The 27,537-nt window shown below is 50.6% G+C and overlaps 2 protein-coding genes across 3 annotated transcripts in view; one reads left to right on the forward strand and one right to left on the reverse strand.

The window, feature by feature from the left end:
- Nucleotides 1-1,186: 1,186 nt before the first annotated feature.
- LOC137356981 (cortexin domain-containing 1 protein-like) lies at nt 1,187-6,838 on the reverse strand. The gene is made up of 2 exons (XM_068022887.1): nt 6,769-6,838; nt 1,187-4,143 (listed from the first exon to the last, which is right to left on the reverse strand). The coding sequence occupies exon 2, from the start codon at nt 4,106-4,108 to the stop codon at nt 3,899-3,901; it is 210 nt and encodes a 69-aa protein (XP_067878988.1). The 5' UTR covers nt 4,109-4,143; nt 6,769-6,838; the 3' UTR covers nt 1,187-3,898.
- Nucleotides 6,839-9,764: 2,926 nt separating this feature from the next.
- Nucleotides 9,765-27,537, forward strand: part of LOC137356747 (aryl hydrocarbon receptor nuclear translocator-like) — a 35,857-nt gene continuing 18,084 nt past the window's right edge. The window contains exons 1-13 of one of the 2 annotated variants that reach the window (XM_068022483.1): nt 9,765-9,954; nt 16,279-16,402; nt 17,178-17,234; nt 18,143-18,187; nt 18,808-19,021; nt 20,662-20,875; nt 22,357-22,459; nt 23,258-23,323; nt 23,743-23,828; nt 23,941-24,014; nt 24,875-25,009; nt 26,642-26,716; nt 27,096-27,247. In XM_068022483.1, coding sequence (XP_067878584.1) covers nt 16,287-16,402; nt 17,178-17,234; nt 18,143-18,187; nt 18,808-19,021; nt 20,662-20,875; nt 22,357-22,459; nt 23,258-23,323; nt 23,743-23,828; nt 23,941-24,014; nt 24,875-25,009; nt 26,642-26,716; nt 27,096-27,247 — 1,337 coding nt within the window. In that variant the 5' untranslated portion in view covers nt 9,765-9,954; nt 16,279-16,286. The remainder of the gene's footprint in view (nt 9,955-16,278; nt 16,403-17,177; nt 17,235-18,142; nt 18,188-18,807; nt 19,022-20,661; nt 20,876-22,356; nt 22,460-23,257; nt 23,324-23,742; nt 23,829-23,940; nt 24,015-24,874; nt 25,010-26,641; nt 26,717-27,095; nt 27,248-27,537) is intronic. The other variant, XM_068022482.1, reaches the window with a different exon arrangement.

Consider the following 27,537-nt stretch of genomic DNA (forward strand, 5'->3'; position numbering starts at 1 on the left):
TACTCGTTCACGGGATGTGGGCGTCACTGGCCAGGCCCCAGCATTTATTGCCCATTCCTAATTGCCCTTGAGAAGGTGGTGGTGAGCTGCCTTCTTGAACCGCTGCAGTCCATGTGGGGTAGATACACCCACAGTGCTGTTAGGGAGGGAGTTCCAGGATTTTGACCCAGCGACAGTGAAGGAACGGCCGATATAGTTCCAAGTCAGGATGGCGAGAGACTTGGAGGGGAACTTGCAGGTAGTGGTGTTCCCATGCATCTGCTGCCCTTGTCCTTCTAGGTGGTAGAAGTCGTGGGTTTGGAAGGTGCTGTCTATGGAGCCTTGGTGCATCGCTGCAGTGCATCTTGTAGATGGTACACACTGCTGCCACTGTGTGTCAGTGGTGGAGGGAGTGAATGTTTGTAGATGGGGTGCCAATCAAGTGGGCTGCTTTGTCCTGGATGGTGTCGAGCTTCCTGAGTGTTGTTGGAGCTGCACCCATCCAGGCAAGTGGAGAGTATTCCATCACACTCCTGACTTGTGTCTTGTAGATGGTGGACAGGCTTTGGGGAGTCAGGAGGTGAGTTACCCACCGCAGAATTCCCAGCTTCTGACCTGCTCTTGTAGCCACGGTATTTATATGGCTACTCCAGTTCAGTTTCTGTTCAATGGTAGCCCCTAGGATGTTGATAGTGGGGGTTTCAGCCATCGAATGTCAAGGGGAGATGGTTAGATCCTCTCTTGTTGGAGATGGTCATTGCCCGGCACTTGTGTGGTGCGAATGTTACTTGCCACTTATCAGCCCAAGCCTGGATATAGGTAACCTTCCTCCACCACGTACAGGCAGTGAGACTGAGATAGGGAACTCAGTGAGCAGGAAGTCAATGTGATAGACCATCCTGGCACACTGTGACAATTGGCCAGCGAGGGCCCTGACCACAGTGACAACAAACAAGCACACTGTGGCTCTGGGATCCCAATGTTTTGGCATGACATGGATGCAAAAACCTCCCTGACAACCTGTGACTCCAGGCCAACAACGCCCTGGTGACCTGTGACCCCAGACTACATTCTGGTGACCTGTGACCTAAGGCGGACTTCCTGAGGAAAGGTCAGTTCCTTACAGCATCAATGATGGGAATCAGATCGAAAAATGCAACTGCCAGGAATCCATCAAGTAAATCTCGGATCGCAAAGGGTGAGCAGAATCAAGGTGCACTTTTTATTGTGGTGGCCTCAGCATGGAAGAATTGTTTTGAAAATTAAAAAGACAGATACCTTTCAAAAAACTTTTCCAGATAAATTATACAGGACGCTAGCTTGCAGTATAGACAGTGAAAGTTGTGCGTTTTTTAAGGCTGTAGAAAGTGTACATTTATCTGGATAATTGTGAGATTCCTCCAGGAGATTGTGAGATTCCTCCAGGAGATTGTGAGATTCCTCCAGGAGATTGTGAGGTTCCTCCAGGAGATTGTGAGGTTCCTCCAGGAGATTGTGAGGTTCCTCCAGGAGATTGTGAGGTTCCTCCAGGAGATTGTGAGGTTCCTCCAGGAGATTGTGAGGTTCCTCCAGGAGATTGTGAGGTTCCTCCACGAGATTGTGAGGTTCCTCCACGAGATTGTGAGATTCCTCCACGAGATTTTGAGATTCCACCGTGAGATTTCTCCATGAGATTTTTGAGATTTCTCCATGAGATTTTTGAGATTTCTCCATGAGATTTTGAGATTTCTCCCCGAGATTGTGAGATTTCAGGAGATTGTGAGGTTTCTCCATAAGATCTTGAGATTTTGCCATGTGGTTTCGAGATTGCTCTGTGCGATTGCCCAGGAATTCATGCGATTTCCCCCCAAGAGGTCATCCATAAATAAGATTTCTCTGTCAAGATACCCAAAGTGCTGTTGGGAATATCCACTTGCATCAGATGAGTTCAGTCTCATTTCGTGATTTGCTGTTTCTGCGGGAATAGGGTCTCAGCAATGGTCAATTTCAAAGAGAGGATTCTCGCTGTGAGAGACCTACCTAGTTTCTGACACCCAAAGTGGAATACCAAATTCAGTGGCAATTCCTCTCTTCAGGAAAAAGGGACAGTTCAAGGCACCATGTTTTAGTTTTTTCTATATGTTGGTAATCTCACTCACAAAGACCAGAGGGATGGCTGTCCTGTGACTCAACACACTGATAAACTAAAGGCAATTTTCAAAGGCAAGGATTAAGGCATATAGTTGGACAGTTTAGAGGGAGCTTTACTCTGTATCTATCCCCACGTGCTGTACCTGTCCTGGGAGCGTTTGATGGGGACAGTGTAGTGGGAGCTTTACTCTGTGTCTAACCCCTTGCTGTACCCGGTTATGGAAAGCGTTCTGGAACATTAGTGCCCCCAGTGGTAGGAGGGTCTAATTACAACGTGACATGTTGACATAGGCGATTCTCATTACAAATGCGGACATGGTAAATGCTCACAGATGTTTGTTTCAATGGATTACAACTGGGTTGAGGGACTGGAACCATTTTTGATAAAGACAAGGAAGGAAAGGTTAAAAGAGACGATCAACCCTGGCCACAATTACTTTCTTGAGATCAGAAGGGGATCGAGGACAGTGCAAAGGTCGCGTAGATACCTTACAAGGGCTACTTTCATTGACTCCCCAGTTGCTGAGCCAATAGCTTTGCAGCCCAGTTGTGGGAGTGAGCCACACAGAACAGGAAGATCCCAGCTTTGATTGCGTTGAGTTGGCCAGTCCTGATCCCAGGTAAGCAGCCAAGACGGTCAGTAAGAAATCCAATGGGGAATTCAGGAGAAACTTCTTTCCCCAGAGAGTGGTGAGAATGTGGAACTGGCTACCACAGGGAGTGGTTGAGGGGAATCGCAGAGATACATTTAAGGGGAAGCTGGATAAACGCACGAGGGAGAAAGGAACAGAAGGATATGGGGATAAGGTGAGATGAAGAGGGGGTGGGAGGAGGCTCGAGTGGAGCATAAACACCAGCACGGAGCAGATGGGCCGAATGGCTGTAATTTTAGGTAACTGTAATTGTGTGAGCTATGGAGGTGGGGGAGGGAGGGCAATTAACATTTTCTGTAGAGTACTCCGATTGGTAGAAGTCGCAGCAGGAACACTAAGGGCCTAATGCAGCCTGGGAATTCTCCGCCCTCAACCCTCAACCCAACCTCCCACCTCAACATGTCCACCAGTTGGAAGGAAATATTGCAACAAAAACAAGGCACCTCATGGGAGTCCACATGAGGAGATTTTAGGGGACGGGCGACCAAAAGCTCGGTCAAAGAGGTCGGTTTTTAAGGAGCGTCTTAAAGGAGGAGAGAAAGAGGTGGAGAGGTTTAGGGAGGGAATTCCAGAGCTCCCAGGCAGCTGAAGGCCCGGCTGCCAATGGTGGAGCGATGGGAATCGGGGGATGGGCGAGAGGCCGGAATTGGAGGAGCGCAGAGATCTCGGAGGGTTGTCGGGGCTGGAGATTGGGATTGGGTGCGAGGAGGCCACGGAGGGGATTTGAACACGAGGCCGGGAATTTTTAAAATATCGGCCAGCGGGCACACTGGGTGGGGTGATGGGCAAACAGGATTCGGTCAGAGTTAGGATACCGGGGAGCGGGTCGGTGGCCAGGGGGGTTGGGGAGAGGTATGGGTGGGGGTGGGGGTGGGGGTGGGGGCCGGTGCAGAGTTCTGGATGAGCTGAAGGTTATGGAAGATGGGAAGTCGGCCAGGATAACCTTGTAACTCCATCGCATCCAGGCTCCCCCCCCAACCCCCCAACCCCGATCGTTTGATGCGGCCCCCCCCCACTCCCCCCCCCCCCCGCCTCGCCATCTGCATCCTCTCGTGCCAAGTCTGTCGCGATGAACCAAGTCGGGTCAGCCAGCCAGAAGGAATTTTGGGGGCAGCGTTCCCAGAGCTCCATGGTCCTCAGTTGGTGATCTGCTCCTGCTGCCAGGTAGAGGTCGGGATGGCACTGTAAGGGTCAATGACTATCCGGGCACAGCGGACAATCATGGCGAAGAGGAAGAGGCAAAGAAGGGCAAGGAAGGCGAGGGCGAAACCCTTGTCCAGGTCGATGTAAGTGTGGTCGGAGTCTTGTGCCATGGGTGTCATTTGTCCCTCTCCAAGCCCCGTCATGTGGCCAGGCTCTCTCCGGATTCTTGGGACTTTGTCTGCCAGGAGAGACGAACAAATGTTAAAGCACACCCCGAGTGTCTGTGCTAACAGGCCGAGGCTAGAGTTCAGTATTCCCTTGAATTAGGGAGGGGCTGTGGAGAGAAAGAGGAGGTGACAGGGGGCGGAGAGGGGAGTTGTTGGAGTGGGGGGGGGGGGGGAAGAAACATCAGGCGGAGATTCCGGCCCCAATCACCACCCCCAGACTCCCGCCGCCGGGGAGGACATAGGGGACGGAATGTGCGGGGCCGCCAACCGAAATGAAGCCAACCCACGTTCCCGTCACCGCCTCACAAACGCCTCGCAGCCAACCGGGTGCTTTCCTCTGGAGTGCGTCATGTGGCGCTGGAGGAAGGCACAGCAAGATCCCACAAACAGCAGTGCGGTAACGAGCCAGACCACCCGTCTTTTTTTTTGTTATTTTCCCCCGACCATGACGTTGGTCGAGGGATGAATGTTGGGGCCCCAGGACAGCTGGGGAGAATTCCGCCCCCCCCCGCCCAAGCCGTAGAGCCGGGAAACCCAAAGGGATAGTTGGACGGAAAGAGGTCAAAGAACGATATAACTCCATACCTGGGTATCTGGCTTGCCCGATAGGGAGCATTTGTTGGGCGCTGCCGAGGGACGAATTGAAATAAGAAATATCTTCCACTTGACACAGCCCTCCCTGAACAGGGCTAACTGGTGATTATCAGTTTGTAACTGGAAGCACACTCAAATATTAATGGAGTCCATCAGTAGCTGCGATTGTTTTCACTGCTGTGCATTAGCATTGATGCTGTTTTAATAATTGAATCTTGCACCATTCCTAATATGGGATATTCAGAGCAGGACAGATTGTCTTACTAATGGCGAGGGCTTAATTCTCGGCACTTACACAACAAGCACTCAGCCACAGGGACGCGCCTCGACCCTCGCACAAAAGGAAGCGCACTCGCCATCTCAGGATTCAACGCACTTACACACAAGCGGTCGACTGGTCATGTTACGGGACGGTGTAGAGGGAGCTTCACTCTGTATTTAACCCCGTGCTGTACCTGCCCTGGGAGAACCTGCCTCTGCTGAGGCTTAACTAAGATGCTAGAGGGGTAGGGGTGGGGGTGGGGGGGGGGGTGGGTTTGCGAAGTCGGTTTTAAGGAGCGTCTTAAAGGAGGAGAGAGAGGGGGAGAGGTTTAGGGAGGGAATTCCAGAGCTCCCAGGCAGCTGAAGGCACGGCCGCCAATGGTGGAGCGATGGGAGTCGGTGGGGAGCGGGTGGGGGGGGGGGGGGTGTGGATGCTCAAGGCAGGGTTTTGGGTGAACTGAGGTTTACGGAGGGTAGCAACACGGCCAGGAGTGTGATGGTTGGGGGTTTTTTATTGGCCGATGGGCTGAGGGAGGGGGAAGGGATGGAAAATGCTTTGTCAAGCTCAAAAAACTATTTCGACACAGGCGCAGGCCGTTTGGAGCCGGGACAGGGCGGCTATTTGACTGTGGGGGGCATCGCGCCGCGCTGCAGATGCACAATCAGAGGCCGGGGAAGGGGTGGGGTGGTGGGGGGGGGGCGGGGGTCACTTCAGAGCGGTGAACAGAACAGATCCTAGACTCCAACCTGCCACCTCCCCCCCCCCCCCCCCCAACGAGGGTCCTGAGTTCAATTGTAGCAGTCCCTATTACCGAGATCGGTTAACTCCGCGCAGGCTGATGGAATGCAAGCTGGCACCTCCTGGCTCCAGCGAGGCTCAGTCCCACACTGGGTGGTCTGATGTTTCCCCCCCGTGCCTACCTTCCACTATTCGTAACCTTCAGCTCATCCAAAACTCCTGCTGCGACCCCCCTCCCCCCTTTCCGTATCCTAACTCGCACCGAGTCCCGTTCACCCATCCTCCCCAGTGCTCGCTGACCTACACTGGCTCCCGGTCCGGCTACACCTCCATTTTAAAATACTCATCCTCATTTTCAAATCCCCTCCATGGCCTCATCCTCTTCCCTATCTCTGCCACCTCCTCCAGCCCCGACAACCCTCCGAGATCTCTGCACTCCTCCAATTCCGGCCTCTCGCCCATCCCCCCCGATTCCCATCGCTCCACCATTGGCGGCCGTGCCTTCAGCTGCCTGGGGGGCCCAAAGCTCTGGAATTCCCTCCCTAAACCTCTCCGCCTCCCTCTCTCTCTGTCTCTCTCCTTTAAGACGCTCCTTAAAACCGACCTCTTTGACCGAGCTTTTGGTCGCCCGTCCCCCTTACATCTCCTTATGTGGCTCGGAGTCAAACTTCGTTTGATAATGTTCCAGGGAAGCTTTACTATGTTAAAGGCGCTATATAAATGCAAGTGGTTGTTTTTTTTTTGGGAAGCCTGTTTGATTTTTGAGCTGAACAATTCAATTTGGAGGGAGGCGTCGTGGGACAACCTGCTACAGGTCTTGCCCTGCTGAACGAGCTGGTGCAAGCGTGATATAGTTTAAGGCACTGGGGAGTTTTGTTAAACCATTTGCACTCATCCCCTCAGCCTCTTAATAAAAAAAAGCCACCCTCAGGATTAAATAAATGCTGGGCAATTGTCTCCAGCTTTTCCTCTTTAAGTCCGACTCCCTGCAAATGCTGTTTAAGCCCGATGGATTAAGTTTCAAGGGCAGCATTGTACTTGCCTTGCTTTTAAAAGCGATCTCTCTCCGCTTCTCTCTCTCTCTCTCTCTCTCCCCCGCTTGCTTGCACTCCACACCAGAAATATCGTGACGTTTTCTCCGCCCCGTTGATTAAGGGTGGGGGGGGGGCGCGGTGGCTGTCGTCCACGGTGCAGGGCAGGACCCCGAAGCGATCCTGCAGACGTTGCACTGAACAGTGGCTCCTCTCTCCGGCACAGCCTGCTCAGACTTGCAGAGAGTGTGAGAATTTGAAAGCATCGGATTACGGGGCAGCACCGGGAGCGGGTCGCTCCCTGTCTCCCTGCCGGAGCGTGGGTCCGTGGGACAGGCAGCGGAGCTTCGTGCCGAAGAGGCTCCCGTCTCCGCTTCCCGCCCCCACCCTGGCCGACGGGGGGGGGGAAAGAAAGAACCGCGCCCCCCCGCACCTGCATTCCTATAGCGCCTGTCACATCCTCGCCTTACAGCCGGTGGCGTCCGATTGTAACGCAGGAAGTGCGGCTTTGGGTCGGTCGCAGCCCCAGTACTGAGGGAGTGCCGCACTGTCGGAGGTGCCGTCTTTCAGGATGAGATGTTAAATCGAGCACCCCACCCCCCCCACCCCCATCTGCCCCTCTCAGGCGGACGTGGAAGATCCCACAGCCGCTATTGGATGAAGAGCCGGGGGGGGGGGGGGTGGAGAGGGGGGGGTTGGTGGTGGGGTAGGGAGGGGGAGTTCTCCCCGGTGACCTGGGCCCCAATATTTATCCCTCAACCGACATCACTAAAAAAAAAACCAAGAGATGATCTGGGTCATTATTGCTGTTTGTGGGATCTTGCTGTGCGCAAATGGGCTGCTGCGCTTCCTACATTACAAGAGTGACCCCACTTCAACAAAAAAGTGCCTGATGGGCCTGTGAAGCTCCTTGGGACGTGCTAACCACACCCCCCCCCCCCAGACCCCTCCCTAGGGTCAAAGGTGAGCGCAGACGATGGGGAACCAAATCTATCCGTCCCCACCCATCCCACCCCCGCTCGAACCCTGCTCCTATCTAAAGATTCAGGACGAAAATAACTCCGCACCTGTATTCACCACTTTGTTGTGCACTCGATCCAGTTCCCCGGGGCCTGTTTTTGCATCACCTGTGCTTGTTTGGTATCCTCAGCCATGGCTCAGCTGGGAGGACCTGCACCTCCAGCTCATCGGGCATGTAACGTCCCTCGAGGTCCCCGCGGGAACGGAGGTGGCGGCGGATCCCGTCGGATGGCACCCCGGGCAGACTGGCAAAGTCACACGGCAGCACGCCAGAACTTTCAAAACAAGCACCAAGCTTGAGGCTGGTGGCGAGCAGGCCGCCCCCCCCGACGGACGACTGCGGAAGTCAAAAGATCCTGCAGTCACTATTTCAAGGAAGACGGTGGGTGGTGGGTGCTGGGGGGTTCTGGACCACCGCCACTCCCTGTCCCATCTCCGCGGTGCCCTGTGCCAGTAAATGTGGGAAATCCCATGGAATAAAGCAGAACTTGTTTCATTGCTGTCTTTAAAGACCACCTCCTGGGTCTGTGTTTTTTTAAGAAAACTAAAATCGAGGATGCCAAATTCAAGAAGGAAAAGATTTGCATTTCTCTAGCGCCTTACACCATCTCAGGGCGTCCCAAAGCACTTCACACACAATGAAGCTGTTTATGTTTTGCAGTGTAGTCATTGTGTCGATGTGGGGGGGTGGGGGGGCGGATGTGGCTGCCAATTTGCGCACAGCAAGATCCCACCAATTGCAAAACCAACAGCAGCAACAACTTGCAGCAGCTGTAACGTCCCGAGGGGCTTGACAGGACTAAAATTTGACGCCGAGCCACGTGAAGAGATATTAGGGACAGGTGACCAAAAGCTCGGTCAAAGAGATTGGTTTTTAAGGAACATCTTAGAGGAGAGAGAGAGAGGCGGAGAGGTTTGGGGAGGGAATTCCAGAGCTTAGGGCCCCCAGGCAGCTGAAGGCACGGCCGCCAATGGTGGAGTGATGGGAATCGTGGGGGATGGTCGAGAGGCCGGAATTGGAGGAGAGCAGAGATCTCGGAGGGTCGTAATGGCTGGAGGAGGTGACAGAGAGAGGGAGGGAGGAGGAGGAGGCCATGGAGGGATTTGAAAACAGGGATGAGAATTTCAAAATGGAGGCTTTGCGCAACTGGGAGCCAGTGTAGGTCAGCGAGCACGGGGTGGGGGAGATGGGTGAATGGGATTTGTGATAATCACCAGACAATCTGTTTTTTGTGTGATATTGGTTGAGGGATAAATATTGGGCCCAGGACACCGTTTGTGACGTTTTCAAGTATTTTAATAAGTGAAGAAAATACCGTTCTTTGTAATTTGGGTTAATTACAAAGTTCTATTTAATTCATGGGGATTTCTTTTAGTTTAGTTGTCAAAATAGAAGTCTTAAAACGTGAAATCCTGTCGTGTAATTCTTTATCTCGTATTTTAACATTAACGGTCTTGCTGGGGTCGGAACCTTCTGGACTCAACTTGCATTCACATAGCGCCTTAAATGACCTAAAACGTGCCAAGGCACTTAAGCATTTATCAGACAAAAAAAAAATGAACAAAGACAAAATTTTACTCCTTTTCCAAAAACTAAATTCGAAAAAGTTTATCAAACAAAAGGGATGTGAGCATAGCAGAAAGAGTTCTAAATAAATATTTAACAAAAATAAGAGGTTAAAATTTAAACAAAAACTTTTTGTAGCATAGTTATTGATGGGGAAGGGCGGAGGGGAAAAGTTTGAGGAAAAGTTTTCTTGCCAAGGGTGAAACTTTCCAGCAGGGAGGGCGGGAGGAGGAGGGCGGTCAATCAAACACATCCCGCCTGCTATTGGCGGGGCGCTCGGCTGGGTGAGGGAGGGGACCGTTTGCGATTGGTGAAACCCGACGTCTGTCAAATGGGAAATCCCCGCCCCTCTATTTATAGGCGGCAAGCTCGTGTGCGAGCGAGAGGGGGCAGAGCAGGTTTGGTTGCGTCGGGCGATGAAAGCCGCCATTTTCTGGAAGTTGGCCGCTTTGCGAACGTTTCGTACCCTTTCGGAAGTTTAACCTTCGAACCGGTTATAGGGCGAAGGGAGGCTGGGGGGCTTTCCGTTCTTCGCCGGCGTCGGATGTTTCGGCCCGGAGACGGAGCAGGGGAGCGAGGCCGCCGACGCGCACCGAGGCCGTCAACGCAGGTGAGACGGGCGCCCCGAAAATTGAGGCCCAGGCGGCAGGCCGGCAAGTAGGCCGCAGCCAAACAAACCCCCCCCCCGGACATCCCATAATAGTCATCGGATGCCAACTTCGACTTACTTTCTTCAAGTTTGAAGAAGTAATAGTTCTTCATCAATACTGGATCAATTTTTTTTTGTTTACACCCGCCCCTCCTCCCTATCTGAGGCCCATGTCAACACTTACAATGGGAATTTCATATGTAAACATGTCACGCTGCTGTTGCAGCCGCTGCTCCTGCTGGCTGTGACCTGTTTACATAGGTAATTCCCATTGTAATTGTTGACATCAGTTTATAATCAGAGCAAGAACGTAAGGCTATTTTTAAACTTTTTTCTTTGTTTGTTTATGCATATGCAAAGTGCTGATCACCCAGAGGATGGTCAAAAGGGCGATGGAGGCAGGAACCCTCACCCCTTTTAAAAACTTAGACATGCACTTGAAGTGCTGTGACCTAGAGGGCTAGGGACCAAGAGCTGGAAAGTGGGGTTTGGCTGGATAACTCTCTTTCAGCTGGCATGGACATGATGGGCTGAATGGCCTCCTTCTGTAACTTGGCTGGAATGCCTTATCTACGAACAGTAAATTTAACAATTGAATTTTGTGCACTTTGACTCTAAAACTGCACTATCTGATTTTAATTTATTACATTGTAATGACATGCTCTTGCCAGCAGTGGTGCACAGGAGGAGGCCGTTTGACCCATCATGCCTGTGCTAGCCCTTAGAAAGAGCTATCCAGTTGGTCCCATTTGCCCCTGCTCTTTCCCCATAGTCCTGTTTTTTTCCCCCTTCGAGTATTTATCCAATTCCCCTTTTGAACGTTACTATTGAATCTGCTTCCACCGCCCTTTCAGGCAGCACGTTCCAGATCACAACAACTCGCGTCAAAAAAAAAAAGTTTCATCTCTCCCCTGGTTCTTTTGCCAATTCCCTTAAATCTGTACCTTCTGGTCACTGCCTCTTATTTGCTCACTATGCTTATGCACACCTCTATTAAATCTCGCCTTGTCCTTCTCTGCTCTAAGGAGAACAATCCCAGCTTTTCCAGTCTCGTGAGCCACCTCCGTGTCCTCTCCAAGGCCTCAACATCCTTCCTAAAGTGCGCTGCCCAGAATTGGACACAATCCTCTAGCTGACGTCTGACCAGTGCTCTTTGGTTTAGCATAACTCTCTGCCTCTGTTCTCAAGCCAAGAATTCAGTATGCTTTAATAACTGCCTTAATGTGTCCTACTTTTAAAGATTTGTCAAGGCTAAGTGTAATCTTAAGGTGAAACACGGTTAAAGGGTGGTCGATATTCATATCAAGACCTATCGACATAATTCAGTTTCCATTTTAAAGCCATCTGTTTTGATCTTACTTTGATGTAATACTTTGATATATTTTACTATTTTGTACAATATCAAAACTTGCAACAGTTTGGGCAGTAGTGTTGCTTGGCACATGGGAGTTTCTCCTCGGCACACGCAAAGGAATAGGCAGGTGCAAAACTGAAACACTGCAGCGGCCCCATTGGCGGGAGTGTGTAATTACAGCGTGACCTGTTTACATAGGAAATTGCCATTATGAAATATGGGAATAGGAAGTTGCATTGGGAAAAGGTTGACACACAAGCGTGAAGTCAGGTTTTGCAAGTTTGTCAGAGATTTGTTCGGGTCAGAAGGCCATGGGTTTAATGCCCGCTCCGGAGACTTGAACGTGCAATCTCGGCCGACGCTCCCAGTACAGAGAGAGTGCTGCACTGTTGGAGGTGCCGTCCTTCGAATGAGGCATTGAACCGTTGTTGGAACTTTGTAGGGGTTTTAGTGTTCGGTTTGCTTTGTTTTTAAGCTTACCTGTAGCTGCTATGTTAATGGCTGCAAGGACAATGTATCATTGGTCTTTAGGACAGTCATTGATTGCAGCAGTGTTTCCAAGGCAACCCCTGTCTTGTTTAATAACCCAGTAGGTTTTACAGTTGGCGACCGCGGCTGAATGAACGTTGGGTCTGTGACGATGCCGAGCGTAAAATCCCCGGCTACGTTTTGGTTCATTGGTCTGGCTCCATCCAAGATTCACTTTCACTTTGAGTTATCATGGATTGCTTCACCTCACATGTCATTTATTGATACCCCCTGATTACTCTACCTCCCTGAACCGCTGCACTCCACGTGCGGTAGGTAGACCCACAATTCTGTTAGGGATGGAGTTCCAGGATTTTGACCCAGCGACAGTGAAGGAACGGCCGATATAGTTCCAAGTCAGGATGGTGTGTGACTTGGAGGGGAACTTGCAGGTGGTGGTGTTCCCATGCGTCTGCTGTCCTTATCCTTCCAGTTGGTAGTGGTCGCGGGTTTGGAAGGTGCTGTCGAAGGAGCCTTGGTGAGTTGCTGCAGTGCATCTTGTAGATGGTACACACTGCTGCCACTGTCCTGACTTGTGCCTTGTAGATGGTGGACAGGCTTTGGGGAGTCAGGAGGTGAGTTATTCGCCTCAAGATTCCTAGCCTCTGACCTGCTCTTGTAGCCACGGTATTTATATGGCTACTCCAGTTCAGTTTTTGGTCAATGGTAACCCCTGGGATGTTGATAGTGGGGGATTCAGAGATGGTAATGCTGTTGAATGTCAAGGGGAGATGGTTAGATTCTCTCTTGCTGGAGATGGTCATTGCCTGATACTTGTGTGGCACGAATGTTACTTGTCACTTATCAGCCCAAGCCTGGATATTGTCCGGGTCTTGCTGCATTTCTACACGGACTGCTTCAATATCTGAGAGTTGTGAATGGTGCTGAACATTGTGCAATTATCAGCGAACATGCCCATTTCTGACCTTATGATAGAAGGAAGGTCATTGATGAAGCAGCTGAAGGTTGGGCCGAGGATACTACCCTGAGGAACTCCTGCAGTGATGTCCTGGAGCTCAGATGATTGACCTCCAACAACCACAATCATCTTCCTTTGTGCGAGGTATGTCCCTAACCTGTGGAGAGTTTTACCCCTGATTCCCATTGACTCCAGTTTTGCTAGGGTTCCTTGATGTCAAGGGCAGTCACTCTCACCTCACCTCTTGAGTTCAGCTCTTTTGTCCATGTTTGAACCAAGGCTGGAATGAGGTCAGGAGCTGAGAGGCCCTGGCAGAATCCAAACTGAGCATCACTGAGCAGGTTATTGCTAAGCAAGTGTCGCTTGATGGCACTGTTGATGACACCTTCCATCACTTTACTGATGATTGTGAGTAGGCTGATGGGGTGGTAATTGGCCAGGTTGGACTTGTCCTGCTTTTTGTGTACAGGACATACCTGGGCAATTTTCCACATTGCAGGGTAGATGCTAGTGTTGTAGCTGTACTAGAACAGCTTGGCTAGGGGCGTGGCAAGTTCTGGAGCACAGGTCTTCAGTATTATTGCCAGAATATTATCAGGGCCCAGAGCCTTTGCAGTATCTAGTGCCTTCAGTCGTTTCTTGATATCACCTGGGGTGATTCGAATTGGCTGAAGTCTGGCATCTGTGATGCTGGGGACTTCAGGAGGAGGCCGAGATGGATCATCAACTCGGCACTTCTGGCTGAAGATTGTTGCAAATGCTTCAGCCTTATCTTTCATGCTGATGTGCTGGGGCTCCCCCATCATTGAGGATGGGGATAAAAACAAGAAATGCTGGAACCACTCAGCAGGTCTGGCAGCATATGTGGAAAGAGCAGCAGAGTTAACGTTTCGGGTCAGTGACCCTTCTTCGGAACTGAACCGACTTCTTCGGTTCCGATGAAGGGTCACTGACCCGAAACGTTAACTCTGCTTCTCTTTCCACAGATGCTGCCAGACCTGCTGAGTGGTTCCAGCATTTCTTGTTTTTATTTCCGATTTCCAGCATCCGCAGTATTTTGCTTTTATATTATTGAGGATGGGGATATTTGTGGAGCCATCTCCTCCAGTTAGTTGTTTAATTGTCCACCACCATTCACGGCTGGATGTGGCAGGACTGCAGAGCTTAGATCTGATCCGTTGGTTATGGGATCGCTTAGCTCTATCTATCGCATGCTGTTTATGCAGTTTAGCACGCAAATAGTCCTGTGTTGTAGCTTCAGCAGGTTGACACCTCATTTTGAGGTATGCCTGGTGCTGCTCCTGGCATGCCCTCCTGCACACTTCATTGAACCAGGGTTGGTCTCCTGGCTTGATGGTAATGGTAGAGTGGGGGGGTATGCCGGGCCATGAGGTTACAGATTGTGGTTGAGTACAATTCTGCTGCTGCTGATGGCCCACAGCACCTCATGGATGCCCAGTTTTGCATCGCTAGATCTGTTTGAAATTTATCCCATTTAGCACGGTGATAGTGCCACACAACACGATGGACGGTATCCTCAATGTGAAGGCAGGACTTTGTCTCCACAAGGACTGTGTGCTGGTCACTCCTACCAATGCTGTCATGGACAGATGCATCTGCGGCAGGCAGATTGGTGAGGACGAGGTCAAGTATGTTTTTCCCTCCTGTTGGTTCACTCACCACCTGCCGCAGACCCAGTCTAGCAGCTATGTCTTTTAGGACTCGGCCAGCTCGGTCAGTAGTGGTGCTACTGAGCCACTCTTGGTGATGGACATTGAAGTCCCCCACCCAGAGTACATTCTGCCCCCTTGTCACCTTCAGTGTTTCCTCCAAGTGGTGTTCAACTTGGAGGAATACTGAGTCATCAGTTGGGGGAGGGCGGTAGGTGGTAATCAGTAGTAGGTTACCTTGGCAATGTTTGACCTGATGCCATTAGACTTCGTGGAGTCCAGAGTCGACGTTGGGGACTCCCAGGGCAACTCCCTCCCTACTGTATATCACTGTCCTGCCACCTCTGCTGGGTCTGTCCTGTTGGTGGGACAAGACATACCCGGGGATGGTGATGGCAGTGTCTGGGACATTGTCTGTAAGGTATGATTCCGTGAGTGTGACTATGTCAGGCTGTTGCTTGACTAGTCTGTGGGACAGCACTCCCAACTTTGTCACAAGCCACCAGATGTTAGTAAGGAGGACTTTGCAGGGTCGACAGGGCTGGGTTTTCTGTTGTCATTTCCGGTGCCTAGGTCGATGCCGGGTGGTCCGTCCGGTTTCATTCGCTGTCGCGAGCTAATGCCTTACTATTTCTTCCTCGGATACTATCTGTCTCTCCCAGTCCTTTGTTTTTCCTTTTTTTAGATTAGAGATACAGCACTGAAACAGGCTCTTCGGCCCACTGAGTCTGTGCCGACCATCAACCACCCATTTATACTAATCCTACACTAATCCCATATTCCTACCACATCCCCACCTGTCCCTATATTTCCCTACCACCTACCTATACTAGTGACAATTTATAATGGCCAATTTACCTACCAACCTGCAAGTCTTTTGGCTTGTGGGAGGAAACCGGAGCACCCGGGGAAAACCCACGCAGACACAGGGAGAACTTGCAAACTCCACACAGGCAGTACCCAGAATCGAACCCGGGTCCCTGGAGCTGTGAGGCTGCAGTGCTAACTACTGCGCCACTGTGCCACCCCTGATGCCTCCTGGTTCCCACGCCCCTCCCCAATAGCACTAGCACACTGCTCTGCAAAGACATTGTCCCGGCCCTGTTGAGGTGCAACCTGTCCGGCCTGTACAGTTCCCACCTCCCCCAGATCTGCTTCGCGCTGACATTGGTGCAAATCTTGAGTAGGGGTTCCAAACAGACTCTGAAGTGAGGGAGAATGAGGCTGTGTGCTCCGAGGAGTCACGCTCCATTTTGCTCACTCTGATTTCCAGTATAACATCAGCAGCCATTACATGCTGACTCGAAGGCTGTAGTGCAAATAGTCCTGTTGGTGGGTGGGCGTGCAGTTTGGAAATGGTCCCCAAGTGCCTGTTGCCCCCACCCTTAACCCGCCGAAAGGAATTCATTGACGGCTTTCGAGGATGTGATAAAATGCTGTTTAAATGGCTTCAAGAGGGAGGTGAGCTGCTGCCAGACTGGGGTAGGGCGAACATCATCTGGAAGGTCTTTATAGGGACACCTGGTCCACATAGTCCCTGGCCTGGTTTTGATAGCCTGAGGAGGTTGAGGAGGATTTCCCAGAGAACTTTTCTCCTCCCCCACCTCTCCAAACCCCCGCCCCGCTTAATTGCCTTGGGTTTTTCACCTCGTCCTGCCGATTATATGGAGGTGCATTTGTGATGCACCAGCCATCTCGGGTGTGAGGCAGGCTAGGTAGACGAGCTGGACTCTTCTTGCCTGCCACTTCCATACCTTCATAAAGCTGTTTTCTATGTTCACTTGTACTCGAGTTTAGAGTTTGTGTTTCCCAAGTTGCAGAAATGGCTTCAGAGATCGGAGGACCGCTGGGTGTAACGGTGGCTGGGAGATCTGGAGCAGGGACACAGCCTCAGTCCGGGGAAGACATAGTGTCTCGAGCAACTAAAAGACACCCAGGGTAAGGATGCTTGGACTTGCTACTAGATTAGAAGGGGCAGCTTTTACACAGGCAACCGAGAGTGAGTTACAGACTGGAATCTAATCGAGGGATTCGGGGGGGTTTATATATAGAATAACAGATACCCGGGAGTGAGTTACAGACTGGAATCTAATCGAGGGATTCGGGGGGGTTTATATAGAGAATAACAGATACCCAGGAGTGTGTTACAGACTGGAATCTAATCGAGGGGTTCGGGGGGGTTTATATATAGAATAACAGATACCCGGGAGTGAGTTACAGACTGGAATCTAATCAAGGGGTTCGGGTGGTTTATATATAGAATAACAGATACCCGGGAGTGAGTTACAGACTGGAATCTAATCGAGGGGTTCGGGGGGGTTTATATAGAGAATAACAGATACCCGGGAGTTATTTCTAGGTCACCTTAAAACACAAGCAAAGCAATGGGGGAGGGCAGAGTGTCGCACAACCCTTGGCAATTTGTTCCTTTTGTAGATTTGTATGTTAAATGCTTTCGGTATACGTTTCTTTTCCGAAAACCTGAAGAAAAAAATTTAAGGGGGAATCTGCTGGAGGCTTTCGAACGTTGGACAGGTTTTGAGAGAGCAGCTTGTGAAAGGTTGTTCCTTGGCGAAGTGGGTGCCAAAATTGAGGATCGAGGGGCGCCAGGAGGAAGTTAGCGGGCACGTTTTCATGGCAAAGTTGTTAAAAACGTGCATCAATGTGATGTGTGCGATCTTTTCTTGATTTGTTTGTCCTTTCCCCTTTCTAGACTTGATTTTGATGATGACGATGATGATGGTGAAGGCGGCAGCAGCAAGTTCCCGAGGTCTGTGTATCTCCCCTTTTATTTATTAAACAACCAAATTGCCTGTGATCAGCTCATGGTTTTTTTTCTCTCTCGTATGCAAGATGGTGACTGAGTTTGGGAGACTTGGAGTCATCGAATGGTTAAGCACAGAAGGAGGCTATTCGGTCCATCGTCTCCGTGACAGCTCTCTGCGAGAGCAGTTCAGCTAGTCTCACTCGCCCGCCCTTTTTCCCCAACACCTTGCAATTCTTTTCTCTGCAGATGATTACCCAATTCCCTTTTGCAAGCCACGATTGAATCTGCCTCCACCTCACTCTCGGGCAGTGCATTCCAGATCCTAACCATTCGCTGCATTTCAAAAAAAAAAGTTTTCCTCACGTTGCCTCTGGTTCCTTTGTTAGTCACTTTAAATCAGTGCCCTCTTGTTCTCGACCCTTCCGCCAATGGGAGCAGTTTCTCTCTGTCCAGACTCCCTTATGATTTTGAACAATTTTACCAAATCTCCTCTCAACCTTCTTTTCTCTCAGGAGACCAACTTTAGCCTCTCCAATCTATCCACGTCACTGAAGTCCTTCATCCCCGGAACCATTCCCATAAATCTTTTTTGCGCCCTCTCCAGTGCTTTCACAGACTTCTGAAACTTGCTCCATGGTGTCACCTAATGGCCAGTGCCTTCAACTACGCCGTGACAGTTAACAGAGCAAAAGTGAATGGTAAATGTTGACATAGTAGTTTATAATAGTAAATCTTAACTGAAAGACAATGACTGAAAAATCGTGACAGCAAGAGTGGAGGTTTGTAGGCACAAGTGTGTGCATTATGCTATTTTTCTCATTTTAAATATTAAGATAAATAGTTCAGATGGATAATAATCTTCAGAGGATGTACAGAACAGCCACAAGTTAACTTTTGATCTTTCCATCCAGGTGTGATGACGATCAAGGGCCCAATGACAAAGAGAGATTTGCGAGGTAACAGCGCTTTACTCACCGAGCTTCCTTTTGGTGTTCATTAGGGGTATCCTATTCGAAAGCTACCTTTATAAAAAGCTTTGGCGACTTGCAGCCTGCAAGGTAGCTTCATTGAGTTGGTCGTTCTCATCTAGAAACTGCCCCGAATGACGTCACCGTAGGGAGGGGGGAAATGGAATCGGGTCCCCACTCCTGCTCGCTGCCCAGAATCCCAAAGGAAAAGTGCGCGTGTGCAGGGAGGAACTGACACTTTGGCTGATGGTGGGGCTTGGCCTGGCTGTGTGAGGCCACTGCTTCCGAGTGTAAAACGGTCTCCCCGTTGTTCGAGGCCCGACATTTATCCCTCCAGCAGCATCGCTAAAGGGGACAGATAGTCTGATCATTATCACCTTGGTGTCGGTGGGATTTTGCTGTGTACTAATTGGCTGCCGGAATTCCCACATCACGATGGGGACCGCACTTCAAAAGTTAAAAAGTTATTTAATTGGCTGTGAAGCGCTTTGCGGCGTCCTGAGAGGTTGTGAAAGGCGCTACAGAAATGTAAGTCTTTTCTCTCTCCTCGTGCGCGCACTCTTTTTCTTTCTTTCACGCAGCAGCCAGTTGCTCTTTCCTCTCCTCAGGGAGAACCACAGCGAGATCGAGCGGCGCCGGCGGAACAAGATGACGGCGTACATCACGGAGCTGTCGGACATGGTGCCGACCTGCAGCGCCCTGGCCCGCAAGCCGGACAAGCTGACCATTCTGCGCATGGCCGTGTCCCACATGAAGTCGCTGCGCGGCACGGGCAACACCTCGGCTGACGGCACTTACAAGCCCTCCTTTCTCACAGATCAGGTAAAGGAGTTGGGGGGGGTGGGGGGTGGCGGGGGGGGGGGGGGGTGGGGGGAGATCCTTTCGGCTGCTGTCACACACAGAGCAATGTTACACTCTGGGCTGCAAGCTGGAGGAAGGCAGTGGTTTCCTTTCATTCCCCCCCACCCCCCTTATCAGAAAGCCAGTACGTGGATTGCTCCGTTCTTTCAGTTCCTCTCTCCTAAACTGTAATTTGGAAAGTAGGCTTATGTGGAGCATGGTTTACAAGGGAAGTTAGACATGGCATTAGATCCAAGGAAGAGGCATATAAATTTGCCAGAAAAAACAACAGACCTGAGGATTGGGAGCAGTTTAGAATTCAGCAAAGGAGGACCAAGGGATTGATCAAGAAGGGGAAAATAGAGTACGTGAGCAAGCTTGCAGGGAACATAAAAACTGGCTGCAAAAGTTTCCATTGGTATGTGAAGCGAAAAAGATTGGTGAAGACAAATATAGGTCCCTTACAGTCAGAAACAGGAATTTATTATGGGGAATAAAGAAATGGCTGACCAATTAAATGCATACTTTGGTTCTGTCTTCGCAAAGGAGGACACAAATATCATACCAGAAATGTTGGGGAACACAGGGCTTAGTGAGAGAGGGGAACTGAAGGAAAACAGTATTAGTAGAGAAATGGTGTTGGGGAAATTGATGGGATTAAAGGCCAATAAATCCCCAGGGTCTGATGGTATGCATCCCAGAGTACTTAAGGAAGTGGCCCTAGAAATAGTGGATGCATTGGTGGTTGTCTTCCAAGATTCTATAGACTCTGGAACAGTTCCGACAGATTGGAGGGTAGCTAATGTGACCGCTCTATTTAAAAAGGGAGGTAAAGACAAAGCAGGGAATTATAGACCAGTCAGCCTGACATCGGTAGTGGAGAAAATTCTGGAGTCCATTATCAAAGATTTTATAGCAGAGCACTTAGAGAACAGTTGTAGAATCGGGCAGAGTCAGCATGGATTTACAAAAGGGAAATCATCCTTGACAAATCTACTAGAATTCTTTGAGGATGTAGCTAGTAGAGTTGATGAGGGGAAGCCAGTGGATGTGGTTTATTTGGACTTTCAGAAGGCTTTCGACAAAGTCCCACATAAGAGATTAGCTTGCAAACTTAAAGCGCATGGGATTGGGGGTAATGTATTGCGATGGATAGAAAATTGGCTGGCGGACAGGAAACAAAGAGTAGGGATAAATGGGTCTTTTTCCGAATGGCAGGCAGTGACTAGTGGGGTGCCGCAGGGATCGGTGCTAGGACCCCAGCTATTCACAATATACATTAATGATTTAGATGAGGGAACTAAATGTAATATCTCCAAATTTGCAGATGACACAAAACTGGGTGGGAGAGTGAGTTGTGAGGAGGATGCAGAGAGGCTTCAGGGTGATTTGGACAAGTTGGGTGAGTGGGCTAATGCATGGCAGATGCAGTATAATATGGATAAATGTGAGGTTATCGGCTCTGTACTCCCTCAGTGCCGACGTCAGCCTGGATTACGGCCTCGAGTCCCTAGAATGGGACTTGAACCGACGCAGGGTTTAAGGGGCCGACATAGGGTCAGCAGGCGAGTGAGAGTCGGGAGTTGTATTTGACGGGTTTTTTTTTGTTTAATTAACCCAAGGAGCTGAAGCACTTGATCCTGGAAGCTGCGGATGGGTTCCTCTTCGTGGTGGCGTGCGAGACGGGCAAGATAATCTACGTGTCGGACTCGGTCACTCCCGTCCTCAACCAGCCACAGACTGAGTGGTTTGGCAGCACCCTGTACGACCAGGTTCACCCCGACGACGTAGACAAACTGCGGGAGCAGCTCTCCACCTCCGAGAACGCGATGACAGGTAAAGGAGGCCGCCCCGATGCTTCCCGCCCCACCCCACGGAGTTGAATGGAGCGTTTTTTTAAAAATGTATTTATTTGGTTTCAGGAGCTGTCGGTCGGCTCTGTTTTTTTCATTCCAAGTTTGCTTAGTTTGCTTTTAGATTTTAACTCCCCGCAAAACTGCCACTTGGGGTTATCAGGAGTGGACTGAGTCAGAATTACAGGAATAAAATCTACCTTACACAGAGAACTCTTGTTCTCTGCAACGTCTCCAATTAAACTTTTATCCTAGTGTTAAATCCCTGCATGGCCTTGCCCAATCTCTGTGACCTACTTGAGCCCGGCAACCTGCTGAGAATTTTTTTTTAGTGACAGATTGAAGTGCTTTGAGACGTTTCCTAGAGACATAAGTAGCTGCCTCAATACAAGTCTTCAGTTCATGACTCGCGAGTGAAACGGCGGAGAAAAACAGATTTAAAATGTGCGAAAACTAAGACTGCAGTGGAAAAGCTTTCATTTAGGCAGTGCGTTTAACGTAGTTGAAACGTCCCAAGGTGTGTTACCAAACAAAATTTGATGCTGGACCACAAACGGAGATATTAGGGACGAGTGACGTAAGAACATAAATAGGAGCAGGAGTAGGCCCTTCGAGCCTGCCCTACCATTCGATGAGATCATGGCTGATCTGCTTCAACACCATTTTCCTGCACTATCCCCTTGATGTTTTTAATATGTAGAAATCTATCAATCTCAGTCTTGAGCATGCTCAACGACTGAGCCTCCACAGCCCTCTGGGGCAGAGAATTCCAAAGATTCACCACCCTCGGAGTGAAGAAATTCCTCCTCCTCCTCAGTCCTAAATGGCCTGCACCTTATTCTGAGTCTGTGTCCCCTGGTCCAGCCAGGGGAAACATCCTTCCTGCATCACACCAGTCGAGCCCGGTAAGGATTTTGTATATTTGAATGAGATCACCTCTCATTCTTCTAAACAAAGAATAAAGGCCCAGTCTATTTAATCGTTCCTCATACGAAAGCTTGGTCAAAGATGCCGGTTTTAAAGGAGGAGGAGGTGGTTCAGGGAGGGAATTCCAGAGCTTGGAGGGGGGCCCAGGCAGCTGAAGGCACGGCCGCCAATGGTGGAGCGATGGGAATCGGGGAGATGCACAAGAGGCTGGAATTGGAGGAGCGCAGAGATCTCAGAGGATTGTAGGGGCTGGAGGAGGCGACAGAATGGGAGCGTTGAGGGCTATGGAGGGGTTTGTAAACCAGGATGAAAATTTTAAAATGGAGGTGTTGGTAGGCAGGGAGCCATGTAGGTCAGCGAGCACAAAGTAGGGGATGATAGGTGAACGCGACTTGATGTGAGTTGGGAAACAGGGGCAGCAGAGGCTTGAATGAGGTCAGTTTTACGGTGAAGGTGACATAAAACGATCTGAGCCCCCCCCCCCCCCCCCCCCCGATTGCAAGTGGCTGTTGTTTTTTTACTTGTTCTTTGGGGCAGGTCGAATCTTGGATTTGAAGACGGGAACAGTGAAGAAGGAAGGGCAGCAGTCCTCAATGAGAATGTGTATGGGCTCACGGAGATCTTTCATCTGCAGAGTGAGGTGATTAAAATGAATGAGCCATCCTGTTTCCAAAAAAGAAAGTTTCTCCACTTTTGCCATGGTATTCTCACAACTTTCTTCTCTTGTCTGTGATAATGCTCTGGGTAGGACAGGACAAATTTAAGCTGGAACGGGTAGTGCTTTACTGCGAAATGCAGATATATCCCAATGCTTGTACTTCCCGGCAAACTGCGCTCAGTAATTTGTAACTTGAGGTGCTGTCTGCCGTGACTCAGCGGGGATCTCTCTCGCCTCTTGAGTCAGAAGGTTGTGGGTTCCAGCTCTACCTCCGGAGACTTGAGCGCGTCATCCAGGCCGACAGTACTGAGGAAGTGCTGCGCCGTCAGAAGTACTGTCTTTTGGATAAACCCGAGACCCCCACCCCTCCCCGTCTGCCCCTCGTGGATGTAAAAGCTCCCACAGCCGCTGCTGTTAGAGCTGGGGGTGGGGTGGTGCGGGGCGGAGTTCTCCCCGGTGTCCTGGGGCCCAATATTTATCCCTCAACCAACGTCACTTTAAAAAAAAACAATCTGGGTCATATAATTTTGTTGTTTGTGGGATCGTTCTGTGCCTACATTTCCTACATTGCAACAGTGACTACACTTCAGAGTTACTTCATTGGCTGTAAAGCGCTTTGGGGGCGTCCTGAGGTTGTGAAATGTTACTGTAGCTGAACTTCTGGAGAGAGAGGAGAGATTGTTTGAGGTGATGGGTAGATGGGGATCTTGGACCTGAGATCTTTCGCAGTTCCTGAAAATGTTGGTTCTAAATGTTTTTAAAAATTGTCTGTGCTTTTAGGTGTGGGAGCGCAACTGAGGACCTAACGTCCATGAATAGACTCAGCTTCCTGAGAAACAGATACAGGTAATCCCTGCAGCACCACATCTGACAGATTCGACCCAACTTCTCCCTGCTGGTGTTTCTGCTCCCCACGAGCCTCCTCCCACCCCCCTCTTCATCTCTCCCTATCCACATATCCTCCTATTCCTTTCTCCCTCGTGTGTTTATCCAGCTTCCCCCTTAAATGCATCTCTGCTATTCCCCTCAACCACTCCCTGTGGTAGCGAGTTCTCACCACTCTCCGGGGAAAGAGGTTTCTCCTGAATTCCCCATTAGATTTATTAGTGACTGTCTTATATTGATGGCCCCCTAGTTGCGGTTATGGCCCATCCCCGGGGTTATGAGCCGCCAAGTATTGATGTGCCCTCCCGAATCTGATTTGTGGGGGTTTTTTTTAATATATATATCGTATTCACGCTCCTCTCTCTTCATTCCATTCTCAGAAACGGGCTTGGTCCAGTCAAGGAAGGAGAGACTCAGTATGTGGTGGTGCACTGCACCGGGTACGTAAAAGCCTGGCCCCCAGCAGGTGAGATTGTAACTGGTTTGCGTGCGTTTCATTTGGCAATGAGGGAGAAGGTGATTGGGGGGGAAAACGGGTGGCTAAAGTAGATTTAAACACAGATATTGTTGTTACCCAGGTATATCACTACCAGACGACGAACCAGATGGACAAGGAAGCAAGTTTTGCCTGGTAGCTATTGGGCGACTACAGGTAAGGTTAGAGCTCCCGTTGCAGTTTCATTGAAGTTAGGCCTGTATTTTGTCGTGCTCCTTGTGGACTTTGAAAGATCTCTCTGACCTAATGGAGGAAATTTGTTTGGGGGGGGGGGGGTGCGGTTGGCGGTGGGGAGCAGGGAGTTCGAAGGGATGGATGAGGGTGTGTTTCGTAGGGCAGAGCGCAGTGACTGAAGGATTGGGATTGTTGGTGGAACCGGGAACAAGTTAAAAGAGGATGGGCCATCTACTTCAAATCACTCAACTAAAAAGAAAGGCTTGCATTTCGATAGCGCCTTTGGTGACCTTGGGACACACCAAAACGCTTTAAGACAGCGATTGTTTGCCATGTAGGGAGAGACGGCAACCGATTTGGGCACAGCAAGATCCCACAAACAGCACTGGAATAAGTGATGTTGGTTGAGGGGTAAATATTGGCCCCAGGACACCAGGGAGAACTCCCCAACCCCACCTGTCCTGGCTCCTCTTCCAGTCATGGCCGAGGGATCTTTTACATCCGCCTGAGGATGTAATCTGAAAAATGGCGCCTCTGACAGTGCAGCACTCCCTCAGTACTGGCACTGGGAGTGTTGGCCTCTATTATGGGCTCAATTCTCTGGAGTGGAGACACGAATCCCATGACTTTCTGACTGAGACGGTGGTGCTACCCACTGTACCACAGCTGAGACCTTGTAGTGGGGTGAGGCTGTGGATTTCTCTCTCCAAGTGTTGGGTTTTTGAGCTAGCTTGTGGTAGCTAGTGAGCGGTCGTAAGTGAGCTGTGTTTCTTGGGCTGTGGGCAGGACGGATTCACGGGCATGCCTAATTTTTGCTGCCTCTTTCTCTGTCATGCTGGCAGGTCACCAGCTCCCCAAACTGTGTTGACATGAAGGGCAACAGTGCACCCATCGAATTCCTATCCAGGCACAGCCCCAACGGAATCTTCATCTTCGTCGATCACCGATGTCTGGGCACCGTTGGGTACCAACCTCGGGTAGGTTCTATGCCAAGCTCGCTGATCTCACCTGAGGCTGCTGACATGGGTGGTGAGCGTTGTGGGGAGGTGGGTGGTGTTATAGTCTCAGCGCTCATAGTTGAGAGAGGGAGGGAAATTGGACAAGGTTCCTGGAGGCAGAAGGTGTGACTTCTGCACCGCACGCTTGCGGCTGTGATGCCACCCCCCCCCCCCCCCCCCCCACCCTCCGTGCTTGGCCTTCTATCACTCAGCTTGTGTATGAAGAGGGAAAACTTGATCAAGGCACCTGCGGCCAGCCAACCCCCTGTGGATGGGCTTTTCAGCTCTCCACTTCCCTGTCCACTCCTGGCTATGACCACTAGCTGAGCTACGATTGTGCCGGTGCTCATGTCCATCCTGCACTTTGTATGTTGGTTGATGAGAACACCCAACCCCCCCCCCCCTCCCCGCCCCACCTTGCTCTCCTTCCATTAGTAGTCGTGGGATCTTTTACATCCACCTGAGAGGGCAGATCTGGATTTAACGTGTCATCATCCTGGGGGTTACCCTTGAGCAGAAACTGAACTGGACCAGCCACATTAATACCGTGGCTGCAAGAGCAGGTCAGAGGCTGGGAATTCTGTGCCGAGTAACTCACCACCTGAATCCTCAAAGCCTGTCCACCATCTACAAGGCACAAGTCAGGAGTGTGGTGGAATACTCTCCACTTGCCTGGATGGGTGCAGCTCCAACAACACTCAAGAAGCTCGACACCATCCAGGACAAAGCAGCCCGTTTGATTGACACCCCATCTACAAACATTCACTCCCTCCACCACCGACGCACAGTGGCAGCAGTGTGTACCATCTACAAGATGCACTGCAGCAACTCACCAAGGCTCCTTAGACAGCACCTTCCAAACCCACGACCACTACCAACTAGAAGGACAAGGGCAGCAGAGGCATGGGAACACCACCACCTGCAAGTTCCCCTCCAGGCCTCACCCCATCCTTCACTGTCACTGGGCCAAAATCCTGGAACTCCCTCCCTAACAGCACTGTGGGTGTACCTACACTATACGGACTGCAGCAGTTCAAGAAGGCAGCTCACCACTATCTTCTCGAGGGCAATAAATGCTGGCCTGGCCAGCGACGCCCACATCCCATGCAACAAAAAAAATCTGAAAGACAGCACCTCTGACAGTGCAGCACTCCCCCGTACTGGCACTGGGAGTGTCAGCCTGGATTATGGCCTTAAGTCTCTGGAGACCTTCGGACTCCGAGGCGAGGGTGCAACCCACCTAGCTGCGGCCTGACCCCACAGGTATAATTGCATGGGTGCTAATGGTCCTTCCCATGCCTGGTCCCAACGACCACTTTTCTTGACGAGACCGAATCTTGGACCTCGAGAAGTGACGTCACCCTTGAGCCTGATCATCTGTTCGCCCCTCGCCCCCCCAAACCGTCCTCCAGGATGACAATTGAGGATAGGAACCACGGCTTTTCCCTTTTCTCCCCCCCCACTCTGCTTTGGTGGGCTTGTGGGGGGCAGGAAGGAATTGAGCTTAACCGTTGCTCCCCAACCATTACCCCCCCCTTGTGATTTCCTCAAACTTTACAAAAATACGGATCGAGAGTAAATGAGAAAATCTGCCTTTTTTTTTTTTTGCAGGAGTTGTTGGGGAAAGACATTGTGGAGTTCGCCCACCCAGAGGATAAGGGACTCCTGCGAGACAGCTTTCAGCAGGTAATGACTCCTGTGTCACAAGTGGGTTAAAGAATGTGAGCCGTGGAAGTACCAGGCCGAGTGAGTCGTGCTTTGGCAAGAGCTGTCACTTAATTAGCCTGAGCTGATTGTCAACTTGGCACAGCAGGCACTCATAGGCTAAACTATGGTTTTGGACTTTTTTTTTTTTAACAGGGGTGTTCCTAGGACCCTGCCAGCGTTTTCAGGGCTGCCCCTCCTCACCCTCACTACTTTGGCATGTGACAGTATTGGCAAGGGAAGCTCTCAGGACTGTGCCAGTATTGGCAGAGACGCAGCACCCCATGCCAATTGGGTTTGTACAAACTTGCCTCCATGTGACAGCGCTGCTGACTTGTTCCATGTGTCTCGACATCTGCAGGTGGTCACCTTGAAGGGGCAGGTGCTGTCGGTCATGTTCCGCTTCCAGACAAAAAGCCGGGAGTGGGTGGTGATCAGGACCAGCAGTTTCACCTTCCAGAACCCGTATTCCGACGACATCGAGTACATCGTCTGCACCAACACCAACGTCAAGTATGTCTTGTCAGCTCGCCCTTTTAACCGAGCGGTTTGCCTGTGCCAAATGTCATATATGAAGACTTTGAAGTGCTGGCCCCCTCCCTGTATTCCCTCCTTCACGTATGAGGCAAGGTGTTGAATGTGGGACAAAGACTGAACAGTTCATCCAGCAATTGGGGTTAAACCAGGCGTAGATCAGAATTGGTTCAAACCCTCTGCCCTCTGGTTGGATGTAAGGTTTTCTGCGGGGCCGATATTTACCCCTCAACCAACATTAAAACGCACAATCTGGATCGTGATCACGT

This window comes from Heterodontus francisci, chromosome 46 (assembly GCF_036365525.1).
Source record: "Heterodontus francisci isolate sHetFra1 chromosome 46, sHetFra1.hap1, whole genome shotgun sequence".
NCBI lineage: Eukaryota > Metazoa > Chordata > Chondrichthyes > Heterodontiformes > Heterodontidae > Heterodontus > Heterodontus francisci.

Coding starts and splice junctions, on each gene's coding strand:
- LOC137356981 (XM_068022887.1), bottom strand. CDS start 4,108: ATGACGGGGCTTGGAGAGGGACAAATGACACCCATGGCACAAGACTCC.